Below are 25,107 nucleotides of genomic sequence, written 5' to 3'. Positions count from 1 at the left end.
ACGGAGAATCATCGGCAAACGCGATAGCTAATTAGTCGTTTCTGTTCGTGAAATATCCAATCAGGAGATGGGAAGTGTTTTGTCCGTAGCGAAACGTCACGTCTTCTCGCTCAATTCGTTCCGTATTGTTGAGAGCGCCGTGAGATCCATTGTTCTCACTGATGGAAACGTGATTTAACTGCTCCAATGAGGAGAATTGTCTTCAACATCGTCTTCAATAAATACATTCACGAGCTATTATGCACGAGTGAGTGAAAAGAGAGAGAGAGAGAGAGAGAGGGAAGAGAGAAGCGTTGTGATAATTTTGATCCAATTAGAAAGCGAGCTTAGTAATCAGAACTGAAAGGAGAGTTTAGTCTCAGAAATCTTTTATATAATTTACTGATGTATATTTACACTTTTCTAATTATTTAAAATTATCTATATAAAATTGTTTAGATCGTTATATCCGATGAAGATATGGTTTTATATCTTGTCTTCATTTATAATAGATCAGTGTCTTCCAACTCGCACACGACGTACGTCACAAAATTTCTTTGCCTCTCATCTGCTCGTACCTCTCCTCTTTTCTTCCCCCAAATTGTTCAATCTTTCTCCTACCCAAAACGTAAATGCCAATTGAAAGACCTAAATCTATTAAAAATAGGTAGAAGAGATCGCACATGTGCGCTCGGAAATCGCAAGAGGGAGGAGGGGACTTTAAGCGGGAATCGCTTAAGTTGAAATCTCGGTGAGGATATAGTCACGTGATTGATTGGAAAGCAATAATCTAGAATATAGTACACAGTTTATTAAAATACAACACATCTAGCTTTTTATTTTAGATAAAAAAGTGTTAAATTTTTGTTACATTATTAAAGATAATGTAGTGTCAAGTATGAAATATCTATTGTTTTTCAACTTCCAAGTTATTTATTTTAACAGGAAAACTTTTTGAAATAATAATAGATTAGAAAATAAATAATAGCTAATGTAAAAATTCTCTGAAAACATGAATAATTTGAAAGTTTTTACAACTTTCAAATGTCAGTTATTACAATTTTATTACTATGATTATATAACAATAGCATTGGCTTTATATTTTTCAACTTTGATTTTTTGGCGTATTTATCAAATTAAAAGAACATTTTTTGTTAGATTAAATTTACTTGAAGAATTTTTGTTTTTAAGGGCGAATAAAAAAAATTATGAATAAATATAAATTTTTATGTCCTAAACTGTTTTGCTCAACAATGATATCATCTAAATAAAACAACTAGATATACAATTTCATCTTTTATCAAGATAATTTTATAATTAAATTTTATTTAAAATACGTTATAATTTATTTTATTTTTATCCAGACAACTTTAAGTTAGCGTAGTATTAGACGTGTATATAATATATGTGTAAAGACTATCTTTACATAAATATGAAGATGGAGGGACCTCATATTTAAAAATAAATTTCCGGCCGAATAAGATATTTTCCTCTCTTTATGCTTGCGTGAAGAATCTTGTGCATTCAGTGAAACAGGAATCTGTTAACGAGCACAAGTAGCGAAGTTTTATACCACCGAGGACGTCCATGCAAAAATGGCAAAATGAAAGAGATCGGTGTTTCGCCGACGGGGAAATTCCAGAAAAATACGCGCACGAGTATTGCCTGCGAGCGTAGCGTATTTCTCTCGCTTCGTGCGGGATTTTTCTATTCGTCCTTCAAGGCGAATTTCAAAAAAAATTGTAAAATCACGAATCGTCAAAGATATATTCTTTTTAAGATCCACTTTATGGCTGCGTAAATGTAGTCATAAGATTTTATCATATTTATAGATGATTCAAAATTATATTGCTGCCTAACTTTTTTTTCATCCTATCAATATTAATTCTGCTTTACTAGCGAAATTACTGTTAGTTATCAAATAAAAATCATCCTTTGCTTTTCGATAATCTGAAATATAGTTTTCCAATAAATATCTTTCAATACTTAACTGAACAACATACGGCTTGCCAGTTAAAAAAAACATACGAGTAAAACGGAGCGTGGAAACGGAATGAGAAATTCAATAGTGAAAAATGAATGTTTGCATCGTGAACGTGAAAAAACTCGAATAAAAGTGTAAACAATTCAATCGTTTTTGAAAATGTAGCTGAATTAAAAACTAACAGAAACCACATTGAGTATCATGCACAGAAAAAAGTTTAAGTAAAAACATATTTTTTCTCTAAATGTCTAAACCTTTGAAGATGATTTTCCATAAATGACAATTTATTTGCGCATATTTTGCGCCTAGTGAATTTCTTTATCTTTGAACATTAAATGCTTTCATAATTAATTTAAAAATTTTAAAATAAATTTTACTACAGAGGAAAATGTATTTTAAATTAAAAGTATTAATTTAATTTTAATTTTATTGAGGATAAATTAGACACACACACACACACACACACACACACATGCACAGAAATTTTTTAAATTTATTGAAACACATACTATATTAAAATTGTTAAAATTACGTATATGGAAAACTGCTATATAAAATATTTTCAAGATGATTCTTGTATATTAGCATCATAACGCAGCTACTACTCTCATGCATTATTACATCACACGCTTAATACAGTTACATTATCACATTGGAGAATAATGGAGAAATTGAGTAGTTGCGAAATTACTCACGAATATGGTAACCGTGAGAATCGATTTGATGGGATGTAAAACAGAGAGGAAATGAGAGAAAGGGAAAATGACTAAAAAAATACTCCTAGTGAATTTTATGCCACTTTTCTGAGTAGCATATGATTTCAACCAACACTCTATATTTTTACGTTATTTTAAGCTTTATTTTTTGGGGGGGAAAAAATAAAAAATTATGAATGTTTATAATACCAGGTTTATAAATACCATCATAGAAAACGTCAATGGATTTAATTGTTTTAATTATTTTTGACATAATTACAGCAAAGACAATGTTAATAAAATTTGTTGCTATCTTAAAGATTATATGCACAATAATAAGTTATATTTAAAAAGATTAAAAATTATTTATTGTACTTTAATGTCTTGAATACATTTTGATATTATCGTAATTTATGTTAAATAATAACGAGTGAATCAGATACTTTATTAATTACATGAATAAGACTAAAATAATGTAAAAATGATCAAATAAAGCAAATGTGTAATAAGAGAGTCAAGAAAAACAAGTTAAAAAGGATTTTAAATGTAAACGTAAATATAATTTATTAAATGAAATTGATGAAATTGGCACTTAATATATATAATATGTCTAAAATTGAATTGTCACAATATTAATTATCACAATGTTTGCGTAATACTGAAAACAATAGCGATAACAGTTTTGTTTATTATTATTTAATTATTAATTTTTGTACATGATTGTTTACATTTATAGAACTTACTATTTTTTAAATCTAATCTAGTAATATTATTAAACAATGAGTCACATTACTGTTATAATATTGTATTATGCAGGTAATATGTAAATTTATTGTGCGAGATAATTCATGTGAAAACCACTTGTGGTTACAATGTATTTATATTATCGTGCATTGCGTGCACGGATTTTTGACATTCAAACGAAATACTCTTCGTATCGAATATTATGTGCCAGACAATATATTACGATTAGTTTCAAAAAGTTGTTATTTCCGAAAGGGAATGCGGTTTATTTCGGTAAAATTTACGCACATTGTGGTAGCTTCAACTTTATCCTTGGTTAATCCGTTCATCAGCGTATCGTATTGCTGACCCAGAAACAAGGCAAACATTACATCGAGTTTAAATCTCATATTCCGAACTCGGCACGGCGCGGCGCGGCGGACGTACTTTATTAGATTACAAGCGCAAGCGCTAATATTTGCAATTGTATTTTCGAGGATTTGACGACAATCCGAAGATGGCAATTTCGTTAATACATTACCTGTGTTAGTGATAATGATTATCAATTAACATTTTTATATAGTTGTTTCAAATTATTCTTTTGCATCTTTAATTCTATATAGATATATGTATATATAAAATTATTTAAATTACAAAATCATGAAATAATCTAAATTTTCCAATATCTGAAAAATATATAAATATTGAATCATGTAACATTCAAATATTACCTTTATTATATACATATATGTACACAGACATATAGATTTTCTACTCTCTTCTCTAATACATATACACACATATGTTTATAACATTAAATCTCGGACTAACTAAATATTGTTATTTTAAATATTGCAAATTCTTTTTCTTTTGATATTTAAAAAATATTATATGATATTTTAACATATTGTGTATATTATTTATTAACAACATTTTTAATCAATTTTTTTGTTATTTATAATTTGTTTTGTTGGAAGAACACTAGGTGTTTTTTTAATTAAAGAAGACTTAATCCTATTATTTAATCCATTAAAATCCAACAGGCTCTTACGCGCTTCTTTGTTTTAAATTTTTGTAACGCGGGGTCTTTACTTTTAGACTGCAATTGACATTTAAAGGTAATAAAAAAAATTAATTCTTTATGAAAATGTTGTAAGTGATGGAATAAAATATTTGGGAAAAATATATCAAGATTGAAAATGGAAGTAAAAAGAATAAGAGACTCCTTCTTTTTGACTGACAAATATTTAATAAATACATGGTTTTGTCTATCTTTGTCTATCTAAATAATTTAGTATAATTATTATTTTTGTGTAATTTATAGTAAAAATTATAAATTTAAGAGAGTAAAAAGAGCGAAAGCAATTAATTAAGGAAGTTTTTTAAATTTTAATTTAAGGTTTTCAAGTGTTGAAAAATTGAAAAAAAAACTTATTTTACTCTTTTCAATCTTTATGAAGATAGAAGACGATATAAATTTTAATTTCAAGATTTGTATGCAAATTGTATTGAAATATAAAAAAGTAAAAGAATTAAAAAGGTATTAAAAAAATATTTTGCAAGTTTGTTAAAAATAAAAATTTATCAGTAAAAAGACAGAATACTTTTTTAGTTTCTCCATTTTCGAACTTTTCGATATCTTTTTTTCCAGATATCCTATCTCATCGCAAACTAATTTTTTTGAAAAAAGCAATTATTTTTACTTCTAAATGCCAATTGTGATATAATAGTTACATGGATTTAATTTAAAAATTAAGAATATTTTAATATTCCTTGAAAGGCATCGCGGACAACTAAAAAAGAACAGGAAAAATTTAGCATTATGTAACGAGGGAAATCTTTATTGGATTTATTTCTAAAGTATAAATAATTCGAAGATATTTGGAATAGATATTTGATAACGAAATATAAGAATCCTTTTCTATTATTTAGCGATTTTTCGCGTAGTTCGGGCGTTTTATGAATTTTTTATTTTTTTTAAATTGAATTTTTTGTTGCATTGGTAAAAATCTGTAAATATTCACGCGCATATTGAACATGTCAAACTGTATTCTCTTTGTAAGTAATAACTGTCAGTCTCGTTTCCCATCATGCATTCTTGATTCACTTAAATGCCTTTGCCATCAGGTGGCGAAATCGGTAATTTCTCGAAGCGTTCGAACCCGTAAGTGCGAGGAATACATTTAATGTTACAAAATCGTTTCCCCTGATAACGGAAATGAGGAGAAGGCGGAGGGAAAAGGATCTCTCGTAATTACCATTTAAAGGCCAGGCCCATAATAGCTGAGTAATCTCTTTGTCGCGCACAAATTGCGAACCAATATAATTCAGAACGAATTCGTAGAGAAGTCCTTGCTTATTTAACTTGCAAAAATATCCCCCTTCGATATTCGATTGCTATTTTGGACTATCTCTCTGAGAATTACGCATTATACTTCTATCCCTTAATTCTTTCAACATTGAAATGATATTCTGAACTGCGGTTTTTTCTGGCTTGTCAATTTTTTGCTAAATTTTAAATGAGTTTATTAAAAATTTAATATCTATTATTCTATTCAACATTTAATTAATTTATAATACATTTATATGTACTTTTTATAATGCATAGAATCTTAAAATAAGATTTAATTAAGACCAAGTTTATTTGAAATTTGTTTCACGGACTACAAATATAAGTGTAAATATCGAGCTCAAAAGCTTTTTACAGCTGATTATTTTTTCTCCTTTGTTTATTCAGTTATTTTTTATTTCTCTATTTGCGCTTCTTTCTTCTTTGCTCATTTTATTGAAGGAAAATTATCCCTCCCTCGTCAGTTTAAATGGATCTTTTCGGATTTCTAGTGAAATGTATGAGGGAGAAGAGAATGAAGTGAAAGGAAGGAAGTGTGAGAAAAAGCGCGAGATAGCGAGCCATCGCTTTCAATTCCTCTGCAAATTAATGTCCAATTCGACGGCTTTATCTTGCGAGTAGATATATTTCTTTCATTGAGAAATTCCGGCAAAGTTTCCGCAGCGGGATTAACGGCCTCGTTATGCGTCAAGTGCACGAACATCCGAGAATAGAATATCCAAGTAGTCAATAGAACTCGCTTGCGGTAATGCTACGTTATTCATAAACTTAATCGATCTAAAAAGCTGGAATGTAATATGTCATTTTATAATCATTATATAATATAATTGTGGCATTTAAGCTGTAACATAATATAATAATTGTAATTGTTGTAATTAGATTAAATCTTGGACAAATTTATTAAGACTTTGTCAATGCGCATGTTAGTTTTGATAGAAAACATGTTTTAAATTATTTTAAAAAATGATAAAATAATTGCGCTAGTAAAAGAATATGAAAAAAAATTTAATAATACCATAAAATAAAAAAACAAAATAGTAACAAATTTAACAATAAACGAAAATTGCGTACCGTTATATTTTATTCAAAAATATCGGTATCGAGCAAAAATGAAGTGAAATTGACATCAATTGCAAATTGGGTTAATTAATTTTTATTATGCTACGTTACACTATACTTATATATAAACAAGTGGATTATATTTGAAGCGTGTTGAAAAGATCGAATGGGAGAGAACTTCTGCGGAGAAAGCGAATAAAATTTTCATGCCGAAATCGATCTGCGTCAGAGAAGAAATCTGGCGGGAAGAGAACCAGAGTGACGCGGGGTTATGATCAGCCAATCGAACACGTCGTCTATCGTAGCGGTCCAGAAAATATAATTTATCGTTCGATTCGCGGCCCAGTCAAGCGTGTGGACCGCGTATAAGTGGCGTATATCCACATGGGCTGCCGCATAAGCTATCGCATTTCCGCAGGAATGGACGAAAGCGCCTTAATATCGCCGTAACAAAACGCATCATTCACAATATACGTGACGCGCGCGCGACACACACACACACACACACAGAGAGAGAACCGTAATACATTAACAGGACTCGAGAAGCAAATGTAGCGACAAGACACTGCGACGTTGGCGACAACGTTAAATACCCATTGTTGAGGTTTATATCGCCCCAAGTGAGTGGAAGATTTGTTATGGCGATTACGCTAGGTTCTGGTACGAGAGGATAAGAGAAAAACTGGTTGCAAGGCCTCGTCATATTTTTCTTTTTTTCTTTGCTCTTTGGTGCGGTCAGATTGATTACTTTTTTCCTTTTCTTCCGTGAAAGAGAAAAAATTTGATACGAATGAAAGAGCGAACTCTCTCTTTCCGGGATTTTTATTCCTAATGGAACATAATACTATTTTCTTCTTTCTTATCATTTCGTTTCTCATTTTTCCTTTTGTTATATACATATATTATTTTATGGCTGTACTCTTTGTAGCCACTGTTTATCATTATTTATATAAAATTATTAAGTTATTTAGATGGAGAAAGGGCTTTACCTTATCTATTTATCTAAATTATTAGAATATATTGTTTCTATTTTTATCATAGATTAAAAAAAAGTCTTTTTTTTAATTATCTGAGCTACTGTAAATAAGAATAATTATAGGTATTGTCGTTAGCTTCAACCTCCACGTTACCATTTATCTTAATAAAAAAATTTTTTTAATGATAACAATAGATTTCACAGATAACAGAACATAATAACATAATATAAGAACTACTTTGAAATTAGTAGTTCAAACTTTTACGAAGAACTTTGTCATTATGATATAAGTTCTAAATCACAAAAGAGGGACATTATTGTCAGAATTATTTAAAGAACTCTTGTTCCTACAAGAAAAAATACAGATTTATAAATAAAAATATGAATATGTTGTTTTTATTTTCTGAATTATTTTGTTTAACAAACAATATTATTTTAAAATTATTGAAATAAAATTTTACCTTTTATTTTAATGAATTTAAATTTAAATATTATTTATTATATGTAAGAACAATTAAATATAATTTATTTTATTTTTATTTAGATAATTTTAAGCTATTTAAGCGCAACATTGTAACACATTTGTATATCAATATTATGTATATATCTATATCAACTTTCTATTCTTATCTCATCGCGCGATTATAAGCCACTCGCATCAAAAATAGCGTTTTGGAAAGAAAATAAAATGAAACAAAATTGCATGCATTTTTAGTATTTAATACTTAGTTTATCGTGGATTTTTCTATTGCATTGCTTTTATATGTATTTTAACTATGACATTCCGCATATACATAAATAGCGATCTATATGATAACAATATTACAATATAAATAATTATCTAAATGAACCCGTTATTCTGAGCTGGAAGATTCCAGCGGTGCAATCGAACGAACGAGCGAAGCCCCACCATCGCGCAGTGTCACCATCGATATCCGCAGTGCCGTTGTTGGCGTCCAGCCAAAATCTATCCCTCGCTTCCACACCCCTCTACGTACTTTGTAAATCGAGGTTACCCGGGCTTCTAGCGACGCGCCCCTTTATCGTCCGAGTTTTCGAGTCGTAATCCGACATAAGGTCAAGATTGCATTCTTTGTGCAGCCGCGCGGATAGTCAAATCTGTCGAAATCTGATTTTGCAAAGTGTTTGCTACAAATTTTGTTGAATACTAATAGAATATAATAGTACATGAAATAATTTTAATAATTAATAAGTAATTGAATAACGTATTTTATTTAATGATGTCGGCTAATGTACAATATTAATTAAAAGTTACTGAAATTTAAAAATTACGCTTTTAAGGTTTAGTCTCTTTTTCTTAATTAACAACAAAAGTTTTGATCGAATTATTGCCCTCTGACATCAGGTGCAAAGAACAAAATAATAAATTATTTGGCTAATAATGACTTATGCAGTGTAAATGATCATAATTTGCTGTAGAGTTTGGGTAAATAATTTTTAAACTAGTAAATGGCTTTAAGTAAACTTTTGCACAAATATTTAATAGAGTTTTATTAAAATATATCGAAAACTTGACATAATTTGTAATATTACTTTTTTATCAACCAATAAGTACCGTAAAAGGCAAATTTTACGAAAATTTGCCATTTCGCACACATATATTCTTAAATGGTTGCGAAATGGCAAATTTTATTTGGTTTCTGCTGTCAGATTATATTAGCAGATTATACTGGTAGGACATGAGCGTAATGCAAATACAGTTAATGCAAATTTGTCGCAATATTCTGCTAAAATCTGTTAGCAAACTGCTAACATATGCTACTACTATGTTAGAAATTTTGTCAAAATATTTTTTATTTTTTTATAAGTATTACATACAAATTTGGAATTATTTATAAGCAGCAAAAAATTATAATTTTAGATATACAAAGTGCTGATTTGTTTTATTATTATTATTTATTATTATATATATTATTATATTATATATATTATTACATATATATTTATTATTATTATTATTATTATTATTATTATTATTATTATTAACATATATTATTATTATTATTATTATTATTAACAGAATTACAAACACGTTTTATTTTGACTTGTGAAAATATGTATGTTATATTTTGTTTAATAAGTTGCCTAATCTAACATTAGTCTTTGTTTAACCTAATTTATGTTAATCTATATACATATGCTATAAAAGCAAAATGCTAATGCATATCACACTATGCTTTAATGAGTAACATGCCTCTGATGAGTTTAACGTACGAGTTAGTTGCTATTGGAGTTAACCGATCGCAGGCTAGAAACTAAAAGCTCGTAACGTAATTTTGATATCACTTTAGTTTACCTTTTTAATAGATTGAGCAGATTTTTCACCGTGCATTACTTCGACATTTGTGATAATATTTAATATGAGTAGATTTAGATTGGGTTAAGTTCTAATCAAGACATTAAGTTTCAATTGACAAGGTCACGATTAAAAAATTATTTAAAGTAGAATTATGAAATTATGGACTAACGGCACAATTGTTACATCCGAATTTATTAAAAATCTAAATACTAAGCTCATTTATATTTAAAAACATGATCAGTACGGAGAAAATTTTATGGTAGAATTACTATGGTAAATAATAAACGCGGATCAAGGAAGAAATTATAAAAATTTGTACTATGTTTTTCATCAAATTACTCTAATATTTACACTACTTATGATATAATTCTCTGAAATGTCTTCTTATGGTTTATAGCTACTATCGTACATAGTAATTTTTACTATAAAGTTTTCTCCGTATCTAATTTTACTTTCAATCCATTCGATTCTTCATGTATCTACTATAAGTAATAAACGTGTAAAAAACGAATGTTTCTCCAATTTCTTACACGATTCAAAAGAAAATGGTAGTTCCCTATGGTATCACCTTATCTCTTCTTTTATCGCCGCGTGGGATTCTCTCACGAGAATTTATGGAGCGGGACGATGAAAACTATCCATCTTTCTTCACGACTTGGCAAACGGGCTTTGTGCGATAACGTCCCTTGGATCGCAGGAGCTATCGCCAGATGTTGATTGGCCTCTGTCATTTTTATCCATGGAGTTTTTATTCGTCATATTGCTATGACATCATTGCTGAAAAGAAAAATGTAGAAGAAAGTCGCTAATATTGGCATAAGCCTCTTAAAGCGTCACTCCTTTATTTCTCGGAAACTAATTGTATTAATCTTACTAATAAAAATGTAATCTGGTTAGATAATTAAAGAGATAAAAAATAAAAATCTATAATTTATACATTTGTGGGTTTTTTTGTACAAAGTCTGATAAAAGTAAATCTAATTTTTATATACATGTTGTATTACATGTTGCATCTTATCTTGTGAAACAACATAAGGTATTTGTATAATCGACAAAAAAAAATTATACTACTTTTTGTGACTTTTTTCTACTAAAATTAGATACTTTAACAATTTTATAACTTAATTGCACTTTTCTGCGCACTGCATTTTATTAATAATAATTTACATTGTTTACATGAAAAAGATCCGTATAAATATAACATAAACAATACGTAATTAAATAATCCATGTAGATCTTTTAAAATTTACGTCACAATCTCATTTAATTCCTTCTTTTCTGTGTACAATCTATTATCATATATGTAAACGTTAAACAAGAATAAGTAGTTGGAAGAGAGAGAACGGGACTTGTGGCGATACGTGGTATCACGAAAACGGATCGTCCACACCGTTATGGACAAAATACAAAGACAATGAACGAGGAAGAGATGGGTGAGAAAGATATGGAAATAGTTCCTCTAAAAGGCGATGCGGCGAAAAGATTTGCGAAGAAAGAAGTCGTTAAAGGGAAAAGTGATAAAGGAATCCTACTAGGAACTTTGCATAACGTCCTACGTGGAAGTGGAAAGGAGCACGGGAAATATGGGCGCGGTGTTAGATAGCTTAATTTCTGCTGTAATGCACGGATGAAATGCAATGCTTTCGACGTTAGCGTGAGAAAATCTTTTCGGAATGAAGATTAAGCTCAAGATCTGTGTTTAACGCTGCTTCTCCGGAGATAATAAATTTTCGACTCTCAGAAATTATTGGATTAATATTAAACTATATGTGTCGTATGTGTGATGAGACCAGAAGTGGCAGATACTTCAACTTTACAAGGGCGATTTATATCTTCTCGCGTTAGATCGACAATCGGTCATTGTCGTCTACCAAAAGGCCTCGCATATATTGAGATCTGCTTTGTAGATTGGACATGCGGGCTGATAACAATATATATTCACTGGTAGATTAAGTGGCAATTAGACCTTTCTAATCTGGGTCCCCTCGACGCCGTACTAGCCAACGTTCACTGTCTAAGCTGGTACAACCCTCAAAACGGCCCTTCCTAATCCCCATTATCGCGTTAGTCCTTGGAAATCTTCTGTTGAGAAAACATATGGCAATTTAGAGACGTTAGGAAGCTAATCTTATTAACTTTCTACGAGATAATATCTTTGAGGACCCTTAAGCAACTATTATTACTGCACAATCAGTATAAAGTGTCGCTAATACAGCGTATTGCTGCGGGAGAAGGGAATGGAACGACGAAATATCAAATAGAATTTTAATCTTTACATTTAAGAAACATCTTAATCTCTACAGGGAACATAAAACTGCAGTTTCAGATTTTTACTCCATGGGAGAATTATCAAGATAGTTTTATTTCTTTAAAGAATGTGTAGTCTTTTAAGATGTTAGCGTTTGCTTTCGCTGAAAATTCTGCAAAAGGTAATTACTTTTAGGTGACGAATAATTGTGGTATTTCGTTCCAATTTTGTATCTTTTTATAATAACATTTCTTCTATACCTTTTGCAGCATATTACGGAGATATATAGCTGAGAAATTAAATAAAGTTTAAGTATCTCAACTATTCGATGTCTATTCAATGCAGGCAACATGCATCTCGGTATTGGAGCAAAAGCGCGTACCGCGTGGAGTGCTTCACCTGGAATTCTGATGTATGGATGCACATTTAGAGGCAATTCCATTAGAATCCTGCAAAAGAATTCTCTTTGACGACGTATTACGAATGTGATTTCTGGAAGTAAAAGCTGTGACGGCGTAAGGGAATAAGAATGGAATAGAGCTGGGCGCGAGAGAAGGGGAGAAGTTAGGTGGTATGTGCGCTTTATGATCGTAGATATATTCCATTTTCGTCTTTCGCCACTTTATCCGTCCGCTTCGGGTAAGGCTAGCTAAGTACATTTGATTGTAAGCTGCCCAGCCAGGTTTAAGGCTGATTTACAGCCGGGGTGGTAGTAGCCTGACTCGCACGCACGTGAGTGGACTGTATGTGGTTTCTATTCTCAAGCGCTTGAGCCGTTATTAACTTCACGCGCGGCGCAACGCAATCCTTCTATCCAGCCGTTTCCAACTTCCCGCTGAAGCTCTCTCTTTTTGCTCCTGTCTTATACTTATCACACTTTCGCATATTTCATTATAAATGTCCTTTATACTAAAATTTATTGTTTTATTGCAATTATCACTGTTTTATTTTATTATATGTCGACCGAGTTTTTTAAATTTATTTTATATATAAAATCTGTCTTTCTCATCACAAAAGTACTTTATTTAACAAGTGATTTAATTTAATTGAAAGGTTCCCTCCAAAAATTAAATAAGTTAAATTTTCAGAAAATAAGAAATCTTATATCTTAAGACTGTTCTTTTAATAAATATTACGATTTTTTTTCGAACATATAATAGATATACAAGAATGTATGTTTTATAATTAATATTTTGATCTATTTAAAAAACCTGTGGCTCTGTCCAAATTCAGCTCGCTAGTCGAATGCGCTTCCACCAAAAAAAGGAAAGTAAAAAATACACAAACGAGAATAAAAAGGTTAGAACGCCTAATCTTTTGACATTAGAGTGTCTACTTTATATTTGGTTCTTGTCAGAAACATTTATTCTTTACGCGTTTGATTCTTGTCGAGAAAATTGTTTACAACGTGACTGATTTGGCGCCATAATTTAGATTAAAGAAAATAAACCTGTTTGGTTTTTTAAATATATTATACTTTTGTACATACTGTACGTTTGTAATATAAACTTGTTATATCTGTTTGCAAATTTTCGTAGAATTTCGATATAAATATTTTAACTGTTTTAGTTCTTGTTTGTTTAATAAAGAATTATGCCGTTTAACTTATAATCTGTATTTGATTCAATTTCTTTCTCATTTACAAAGCAAATGAAAAAAAAATTGAAACGGCGACTTATTTGAAGAAGACGTGTTTGACCGGGTTACATTAGTAAGAAAGTATCGTAGTACAAAAGGAGGGAAAACCTTCTTCGAAGTACAAAAGAAGGGAATTGGAGAGGCAAAAGTTCAGAGTGAATGACGAAGGAGGATGCGGGAGAGAAGAGCGAATGAGTTGGAAGCGAGAAAAAGAGAAGCAACGGTAATTAGACGGATGATTGAGCTCTCCTTAAGAGATGATCCTGACTGGAGGTAGTTGGAGAGACTTGCGCAGGCAGAGAGAGGGTGAATAGCTCGACGTTCGATCCTAAACGTGAAATTACTTGGTCGTTGCTATTTAGACGTCGATGGAACAAATAGCTTTCAGGGGAATTAGTAGTCGCAAAAAGCATACGATGCGGATTAACGATTAGATCATGCGCTATTAACGGCGGCATAGAGGAGCCGATTAAGCCTATAGAATGTGTCAATCTCGCATGCGGGCGGCCGCATCATATTAACGTCAAAACCTGTCGCCTCTCTGCATCCCTGCGAAAACCACAAGCGAATGGGGCTATGCGCTAGCACATAAATTAATTTACGTGACATTGACAGTTAATATCCCATTTTTAGAATTTCATTACAATTTCATTATAATTAAAAGTATAAATTATACCTTATTTTACCGAAAATAACGATGAATTAAGTTCTTATATAATTTATCGTTATTTTCGGTAAAATTAGTAGAGAAAGAAAAAGGGGGAGAAGCGAAGGAAGGAGGAAGAAAAAAGTTATACGCGTGTGTAAAAGTTATTAATAATGTATAATTTGAAACAATATAACAATAACGTTTACTGATTTCAGCAATAATTTAAAATAAAAAAAAAGACAGGCTAAAATCGATGATACGATTTCCTTTACGATCGAAAGACGTAGCGATGTCGTTATTTTACAATCAAACAGAAAAGCGTGGATGTCTCGAGGCGTGAATTGCCGAGTATACATTCTCATAGCACAGACGACGCTGCTGGCATCCAGTACCCGTTACGACGAGCCTTATCAGCAACCATGCGTTTAACTTAAGCTCGTTGCCATGTCGCATAGATCGTTGTTGCTCGTTAATTTGCCATTATTAATACCAATCACAATATAAATTTACGAGATAGAAATAACTTTCTGAAAAAGTAATTGTTGTATCCCCAATCAAGATGCAATCAAAAGTTGAATAATTAAATAATTTATTACTATTTTGTTAAGAAAATTAAAAATATGACATTTTGCTGTCTTCAACACAACAAACTTTGTTTGTTTTTATATTATTAGAGTTTTGTTGTACGTACAATCGGGAATATTATCTAGTGCATATTTACTACCATTTATTAATACTTGGTGTGATTAAGTTTTTCTTTTTCTTACGGAAATAAAGATTCGAAAAGGAGAGAAATTTTTAATACAGCAATAATTATAAATACCATTAATTATAAAAATAATAGAGTAAGTTTCCTACATACTGGGGAGACATTTGTATGCAAGTGCATATTGACATCGTCATATTGACTAATTGTCCAATTCTTAATTTATCGAATTTAATTGCTCATGCAAACATTGCGCGATGAGTGAGAAGGGAACGTAGTCCACGCATCGTCGTGGTCGGACTGCAGACAGTCCGCTGCCAATCATTATATCTCTGGCATGCGAACATACCACTGTGTGCGAAACGGAGTATGCGAGAGGGTCAGGGGACGCTCTGCTGGTCGATGAGGGAATATGGCAGCGCGGCAAGGGATGTGACGAGAGTGGTCGACGAGAGCACGCTCTCGGGAATGAGGGGGGTGACAAAGGGCGAGCACTATATTGGCATACCAACGGTGTGGGCGATATAGGAATACTTCAAGAACAACTTTATAGCGCGAAAGCCTGCCGACTCGAGATTCCTCCCTCGGAGATTGCCTACCTTCCTTCCTTCGCTGGCGTGCAAAGATGAATACACAAGCTACGCGAATCCGCCCCGAGTATTAATATGGAACAAGCATATGTTGGAACAACATTAATGAAAGAAAAAAAAAAAGATAAAAAGATGACTCTATAAAATGCAAATTCCTAATCTTAAAAGTCAGGAATTAAGAAATCTTGATAATTATACAAAAGACCGATTTTCTTCATCGATTTTAATGAATGCTGCAATCACGTTTGTAAATAAATTTATGATAATTGAATTATTTGATTATTCGAAGAAAAATATTCCACAAAATTGGAAAAATTGATTTGTTATTCTAGCGGGTTGTGCTAATTTGTTTTGCAGATTACAAGATTGCAAAATATAATTGCCGACTAAAAAATAGTAGTATTAAAGTGAAAACATATTTTTAATGTAATAATCTTGTATTAATTTTGAAAAAATTCATATATTTTTAAGTATTATAAATTATGAATGAAATAAAAAAGTATTGCGCTTTATTACGTAAATCGCGCATGCCCAAGCTGCAGAATTTATGCACGGCATCTTGACGGAATTTTATTAATGTTACCTCTTGCGATGTTTATATTACTATTTCACAACTTTATATTACCATTAATAATTTTCTTTTTAATTAAGATAATTTTTTCATTATTACATTTCTATCTTGCTATCAAAATTCGTATGTAGATTAAATTTTCTTAGGAAATACATTGAAAAATAGTTTAGCAATAATAATCAAGTTATAGAGTTACCAAGTTTTAATGAAATAATTTTAATTAAGTGTTTGATTAATATAATCAAATATTTAATATTTAATAACCGTTTGATAACTGTTTAGTAATTACTATTATTATGGTTATTAGTAATTAAATTATTAAATATTACTAAATGTTTGGTTATATTAATCAAACACTTAATTAAAATTAATTCATTAAAGCTTGACTATTATTATTATTAAACTCATCTTTTTAGGATGGAAAAAAATTTCTCTTGCATAAATAATCAATTTTTCTAATTTCTTCTTTTTAGAGAAGTTTCTAAATATTTAGTTGAAATCGATGCCTAAAGCGGTCTCGCGCGTCTGACCAAATCTCTGCATGTTCCACTGTTATAATAGCACACGTGTGTATATAAAGCCACGTGCACATGTCGGAATTCTCGAACGCAATCAAACGCAACGCATTTGACGTGATTGAAGCCATCAAGGCGTGCTTAAACGCTACTAACGGAATAACCTGTACCAAACACACAGATCGCGTGTCCGTACTTTTCACCGTTATTAGCTGAAACACTGCGATTTATTCATTACATTACATTACAATAAAGATTAATCTTTCAATTCGTACTTTTATTTTTATTGTACAGAAATCTTGTTTGCCAATTTACAAAAATAAATAAGACAGAGAAATTGACATTGCATAATTAAATAATTAATATTAGATCAACTTAATTGTGGACTTTAGTTAAAAAGAAAGAAGTTGGTTCCTTATAACAAATTGTATTAAGCTACGTTGTCGAAATTTGTTTTTCAAGTTTATTTTTCCTCACGATCAAAATTATAATTTTCTCTTTTATCTTTTATCGTAAAATCAGAATTTCTGATTCTGCGAATTATCTGTGTTTTGCAAAACATGTGCTCGCATTATTTACAAAACACATGTATCAATCTAGATAGCTTGCGGAAAATGTGGCGGCGAGTCGCATAAGCGAGCGAGGAGGTCGGTCAGAGTGATTTAGGCGAATCAGTAACCCGCGGTGTTACGTTACTTGTTTACTGCCGGAGCACCCGTTGCATTATTCAACAGCTACCCATATTTATCAAGCCGATAGTCAAGCAGGGTGGCAGCAGGTACGAACGATACGTAAACGCGTAAAAGGAAGTAAACGATAGTGGGACCTTTGTTAAGGATCGTTTCCTATGGATGACTCTTCCTTTCTCTCCGGTTGCAATTGGCTAAAAGCACAGATATTACATTGTGCAAAAGAAACAAGATAAAAGGTGACTCTGCCAAGTCTTTCTGTGCCATATACAGGTCGTCTTGTAATTGATAATGAAAATAGGAACAAAGGATATTGTTCAATTTTAAAAATAATTTTCTCAAAAGCATACCTCCGCTCATACGAAAACATTTTATTGTAAACATTTTATTAATGTTTTTATACGTAGAATTATTATTCCTCCTGATTTTATTATTAGTTATGGAGAGTTTCATGCATAAATTCATTAAGCACATTTCTATCTTCTTTTCAACTTGAAGGATAAATTATAAGATTTCTTTTAGAATATTTACAACCTTGTTTGATAATTTCTTAAATTTTAATATGTAAACTCATATTACTCCATTAGAATGGAAGAATGAAAGTAAGAATACATAATTTTTGTAGAAGGGAGAAATTGCAATTAGCGAAAGCGCGGATCACATTTGCACGCAAGTATTCCGAGTGAAGGCGGAAAGCCATTAAGGAATATTCCCACGTGTAGAGAGCGCACTTAATGAGCGATATAATTTATTGGGTCTACTCGCGGGTAGTAGTTAATAGGGTCTGCGACCTACGACCCATTAACCGGAGGTCGATTGCGAGATATCGTTGGCGAACATCTGTCATACCTTGTGCACGATAAGTCAGAGTGGAAGCAAATCCTAAATTACTTAAAAGAATTTAAAATTTGACGAGAATCCCAAAATTGTCTTGTCTCAAATGGTATACGGATATAAATAAAAAAGAAGACTTGGAAATTATTTAGGTATTAAACACATTGTAAAACATTGTAAAGAATAGTATTATAATGACACAATTAATTTAATATTAATATTACTGGTATTGTTTAACTTATTAAGTAAACACAACTAACATAAGTGAATTCCTTTTTTTTGATAATTTGGATGTGTTAAAGTATAGATAAAAATAAGAAACATATATTTTTTTATACGTACTCATACATCAAGGGAGTAAATTGTTTTAAAAAAATTCAGTTATTTTTTTCTAAAGCAAATATTGTTGAATAACTGAAATAAAAATAAAAAAAATTTTTATAAAAATTGAATAGTTTTAAAAGAGAATACTTTAAAATAATAGTAATTTTTTTCTTATTTTTATGTAAAAAATTGTGTTTATTATTATTATGAAGTACTCTTGAAACTATTCAATTTTTATTTAAATTATTTTTTTATTTCTTTCTTCTTTTTTCTTTTATAGTTTTAATAATTTCTTTTTTAAAGAAATGTTTATAGTTTCGGTCTGTATGTTTCTGTCATTAATTAATAAGTCTTTTACAAACTTTTAATAATCAATGATTTCCAGGTCTTCTTTGTTTATATTTAAATGTTACTTGGGATCGGATAGAATAATTTTGAGATTTTTATCAAATTTTAAACTCTTTTGGATAATTTAGAATTTGGTTTCACTTTGACTATCGTGCACAAACTATATGACAAATGTTCGCCAACGATATCTCGTAATCGACCAATTAACTTTATTTCTGTATTTTAACCCAAAATTATTTATACCCAAAGTTAGTATTTATACTCAAAGTTTATTAAAGTTGGGAGGAGGGAGATGTTTTGCTGTTTTCTTGTTAGAACTGTGTTTAAGTTCGAAAATTTTTTCCGTGCGTAGTTTGATAAATTTGAAAATGTATGTAAAATTGCATAAGAAATATTAACATAAAAATCCTATTATAACTGAGTTGGTATTTAATTATTTATTAATTATTCAAATATATTTAGTGAAGTCATAAAGTTAACGCTTCTATTACTATTTCACACTTGTAAATACAAAAGAAAGAAAAATATTTAAATTTTTCATGTTTGATTATTGAAAAACAAATTTTTATCAATTACTGATCTGATTACTTAAATATCTAGTAAAGTTACAAAAAGAAATAAGGCTTATTCTTTTTTATTATTCTTTCTATTTTTGTTATTTCTTCTATTCGTATTCCACGTTATTTTACAGTTTTGAATCAGCTTAAGTACTGCAATATTTATCACTGTAGTTCTCAGAAGTTTTGTTTGCAAATATTTACAAGATGGCAAACAATTCACTCGCTTCTTCTCAGCAACAAAGAGAGAATACAATAATACTGAACAGTATAACGCGACAATATAATCCTTCACAACACTAAGTTATCAGCCATTCTTTGCTAACTTACTTATACAAAACGGTATTCACAAACTGTTCTATTCTTTAATTTAGAAACTTTCTATTAAGTGTTTTATATATGTTTGTTTGTCTATTTTATTATTTCGAACTGTGTAAATTAATTTAACATCTTTCATACATTTTTCTCAACATTCTTCTCAACAAATTTATAAGTATAGAAATAAAGACATTTTGACTTGTAGAGACCGAACGGAATCTATCGCTTAAATGGAAGATATTACTTAAACGGTTACGAAGTGATAGATCCCGCTCGGGTTCTGCTGGCAATCTGCTGTCAGATTATGTCGACAGACTCTGCCGACAGAACACAAGCTTAATGCGGACACAGTTGATGGCTATCTACCGCAATCTGTTCGAATCTGCGGGTATGAACTGCTGGTATACACAGAAACAAGGAACATTTTTGGTTTGAAAATACCTTTATTTTCGAAATGTTTAGTTATTAAAATCGAAATGTTTAGTTATTAAAAACTGTGTTTATCTTGTTCGGCTACCGAGTTTCATATCGTGTTGATCATGTATTTAAGTGACAAAGAAACAAATAATATTACGTATTGCATCATTTGGTAGCCTTCGATCAATTGAAGATAAATTTCCATGAATATAGTGAATTACAGCAAATTTTATTTCAATAGGTATATGCGATTGATTCACGGTGGAAAAAATTTCTATGAATATAAAAATATTTATTGAAAGTAAAAATTTGTAGGGGTCTTTAATGTTTTATATAAATATCAAACATTTTGTAGAAATTAAAAAAAAAATCACAAATTACAATTACTTTTTTAAATAAACCTCTCTGAATATATTTTTTTGCTGAAGATCTCCTATATCAATTTTTTACTTATATATGCTTCCACGTTTTTATAACAACACTTTAAACAATTCAACAATAATTATTAATCTATCACACATGTGTAGCCATAAATATGCATCCGTAAACATCGAGTGTTTATAAATCATCACGAAGTGTTAGTTCCCGTAGGGTCTTCGAAGTGAAGCAACGTCGGCGGCGGTTCACGATTGGATGGGTGACCATTTTTCTCGCAGAAGCATTAAGCAGTGCTAGATGTGCCTATAGTTTGTATTAAATTGGAAAGTTTTTATAGGAAGCATGATAAATTTTACCGTGTGTAGTAAGATAATTTATACTTAGTGCTCTTGTCTATTTTTTAGTAAGACATAAATAATAACTTTTATCCTTTACTTTCTAAAAATTAAGCAAATTAAAAGACTTTCTTCTTCAAAACAATTGCATCCACATTCCTATAAATCACGGTAATTTTTGAGGAATTTTCTATATAAAAATTTTTCTCTCCGTGTATATTCTTATTATTTAGTAATTTTCATAAATTTTTTAAAATATTGAATAAGAAATAACAATATTTTTAAATAAAAAATTAGAATTTTTTAATATTATTATTATCAAAACGATTATATATTATGTTCTTTGACAATTTATAAATTAAAATAAAAATATAATATTTTGCTGAAATTTATAAATTAAGTATATCAAATTTCTTTTTAATTTAGATAAAATTATATATGCATAAAATTATCCTTATTTTATATAAATAAAAATCTAATTTTATACTTATATGTGAAACAATAACTGATAAATGGAACATATTAGTTTTAATTTAATACTAACGTTTTTCTGTGTGTATTACTGTGTATACTACTGTTTTATTCCAATTTCTATTTTTTCATTGTTAGATATTCACTCTTGAAATTTTCAATTTAACCATTTGCCTACAATTATATTTTTATTCCTTTTATTTGCAATCTAATTCTTTTTTGTCCAGTCCAAGTTTTTTTACTGTTCTAGGTTTTCAAAAAATCGAGAAAAATTCAGAGTTACTTTTTCTTCTTATTACATCACTAAATAGTTTTTTAACTTAATTATTAAAACTTTTATTTAATAAAAATGACAACTTGAGCGGAGAAATTTTGTTTGTGTCAAAAAGACTTATATAAATTGCAGACAGAGAGTTAAATATCAATATACTAATTTAAAATTTTTATTCAATTCAACGAACACTTCTATTACATTCTGTTATAGAAACAGTGGAACACGCGTCATCACGTTTCTTTCTTTGTAAGGATTATTCAATATCTTCGTAATTGTATCTCGCCATTTTTACGAGATTTTATTTTCATCACTGCGCTGTCATAGCCTGAAGAGGGAAAGGATTCGTTACACAAAATAAATCTGTATTTTACTGTACAGCTTTGTTCGGCACACTGCACACGTTATTCCATCACTTTATTCCCCGTGACCCAGTCGAGCCGCTTAACCGGCTGTACAAGCTCGACGTCGCTCACCACCGACATTCCATTCTTCGTTCTCCATATCGAGAGGTGTCGGTGTCGCATTCCGTTCCATCCTATTCTATAGGAAGGCCGATCATGTCGGTTATAGGGACGGCAAAAATATTGCGCGGCAGATAGGGGTAGAAGGGAACCGACGGTACCTCTAGAGAGGAACTGAACATTTTTCTAGCTCCCCTCCAACCCCTCCACGCCGACAAGCACGCCCATCCCCGTAGTGGGGGGTGCGCACCCCCGTGAAGGGTTGGTGGGGACAGACAGAGGTTGCAGCGGTGGTGGTGGTAGTAGTCTCCGTAGCGAAGTCTGACCGTTACGGCACCAGTACTACTGTCGCCACTTTCACGAGTGCAGGCCATCACGGGACTCAATCATGGACATACTGGGTATGTCCTATTCAAAACCAAGCATGCACTACTTAATCGCTTATTGATCTTGTTCGATTGATACGCTCCGATTGTCGAAATCGACCCGCTCCCACCCCGGAGAAAAGGAAATTTTACGAAGCACGTTTCACCGCATACTTTAATCGCGAGTGTGTCGGCGACTGGCTTCGACCCTTTCTTAATCGTGAGACTTCATCTGCATCAAAGGATTAAGGTATTGTGAAGGGAAAAGTTAAAAAATTATTGGATAGGTGATTCTACTACTTTTCATTTTTAATCTTTTCGCTTCTCTTTTTCTCTCTCTCTCTCTCTCTCTCTCTGTTTCTCTCTTTCTTTCTCTCTTCCTTCTCCCGCTCCTCCTTCTTTTTTCTCCAGAACAGACAATTCAGTAAAAAGACATCGTATGATTTACGCCTGAAACTCGTTCTACATTTAAATCTAATTAAATTAAATTAAAACGAATTAAATCGCAGTAGTAAGAAAGAAAAAAGTGTTTGACCTGTTTCTCAAAACTTGTTTTAGGAAGTTTTTTTTTTGATAAAATTTTTTAAATATATATATATATATATATGGAATATGTGAAATCAATTTTATTTAAAACGCAACAAAATTAGTTGTAAAATGTATTTTTAAAGTTATAGATTTTAATTTATTAATATATAATAAAACAGATTTTTAAATGAAATTATTTATAATTCAGCACACACAATCAATTAAACAATTTAAATAAAAAAGACATATTTTAATCCATCGACAAATAAATAAGCACGTGTTCACAATTCTTTTTGATAAATGTACTGTTATGTGTGTATCGAATATATTTTACATCTATATGTTTATATTAAAAATATTGGAGTATCAATTTGAACAAAATACATATGTATTTGTATAAAAAATAAAAAATAATGTCTTGTGCAATATCGTTTATTCACTCGTGTCAGTTATGTATTTTCTTTTGTTTTTTATAAAAAATATATTGATATATTACTATATTATTCTGGTTTTGCTTTTTTGTGAAAAAGAACTCGCAGCGTTTAGTCTTTACATTTTTTGACGAATGGGTGATCAGTTTTTTGTGGAAAAAAATCACAGAATTTAATTTTAAAATTCTTTTTCACAGACTTAAATGCACAGGCGATTAAATGTAGATTTTATTTCTTTATGCGTTTACACACAATCACTTTTCTTATTCGATTTAATATATATACATTTTTAAATACATATAAAAAAATTTTATTAAATACAAATAAAATTGATAAAGTATTTCCTGTACAGGTAGTGACAACTTTTATTTTATTAACATTACCTGTGTACATTTTTATTAGGCTTCACGAATAAAATAAATTAAATTAAAAAAAATAAAGAATTCCTGAAAAAAATTTAATTTAGAAAACGACATTTATTCATATTACCTGATCGATTGGTACTCTGATAAAATTATTCGATACCTTTATATTCATTACACGAGAGAAATATCTTCATTAGGAAAACGGGCTTTCGCATCATCTCCATTACGATTACGATTCGATTATCGATGGTGGAGATTGAAATTCTGCTGTAACTCAATTTATAATGAAAATCTTCGAGTAACTTAGTCGATGGGTGTCGAGATCGTTCTTGAGATAATTCTCTTCCAGACATCGGAAGCATAATTGAATTTTACGTCATCGACTTAGAAGCGCGTCCGCTCCCAAATAAGCTTGTCCTCTTGAGCTTACCTTCTAATGAGTGCCATCTGTCCTTGCATCTCTTTGTACGTCTGCTGTCACATACTCGACCTATTTTTACTTTATGCAACTTCTAAACTTAAAAAGTATCTATAGATAGCCTTGAAAGATATAAGAAATGATGTACAGAGTCTCCCTCTAAATTTAAAGTGTTCCATAAAACGTTAATATTTAATGGAATTATATTATTTGTATTTTAATTCAAACGTATATTAAATTATTTTAAAAAACTTTTAATTATCTTATGTATTTAAATTAACAGAACGATACAAAAAAAGTTTAGATTATATTTTTAGATTGTCTGTAAGCCAATAATATATTAACATATGGATTACACAATGAAATTGAAGATTAAGAAGTATCAGAAAATTAAATTACTCAATGTGAAATATTGCTTCCTTAAAGAGTCTGTTCTGACTACTTTTAAGACCAGTTTTAAATATACCTTTGAGACATCCTACCTTCCCTCGATGCTTCAAAAATGCAACAGAGCGGACACACTTGTACCATTTTAAGATAAACGAAATATTGAGAACGGAAATGTCGAAACAAAGAACGTCTAGTTGTACC

At 30.5% G+C, this 25,107-nt stretch overlaps 1 protein-coding gene across 5 annotated transcripts in view; it reads left to right on the top strand.

The window, feature by feature from the left end:
- LOC105832775 (complexin) overlaps positions 1-25,107 on the top strand; it is a 174,850-nt gene that overhangs the window by 113,775 nt on the left and 35,968 nt on the right. Inside the window, exon 1 of one of the 5 annotated variants that reach the window (XM_012674003.3) lies at positions 22,677-22,810. The exons of 3 other annotated variants lie outside the window; for them this stretch is intronic. In XM_012674003.3, coding sequence (XP_012529457.1) covers positions 22,798-22,810 — 13 coding nt within the window. In that variant the 5' untranslated portion in view covers positions 22,677-22,797. One more of the 5 variants, XM_012674014.3, reaches the window with a different exon arrangement.

The sequence above is a fragment of the Monomorium pharaonis genome, chromosome 1 (assembly GCF_013373865.1).
Source record: "Monomorium pharaonis isolate MP-MQ-018 chromosome 1, ASM1337386v2, whole genome shotgun sequence".
In the NCBI taxonomy this organism is placed as follows: Eukaryota; Metazoa; Arthropoda; class Insecta; order Hymenoptera; family Formicidae; genus Monomorium; species Monomorium pharaonis.
This window is presented reverse-complemented; position numbering and strand designations above follow the sequence as displayed.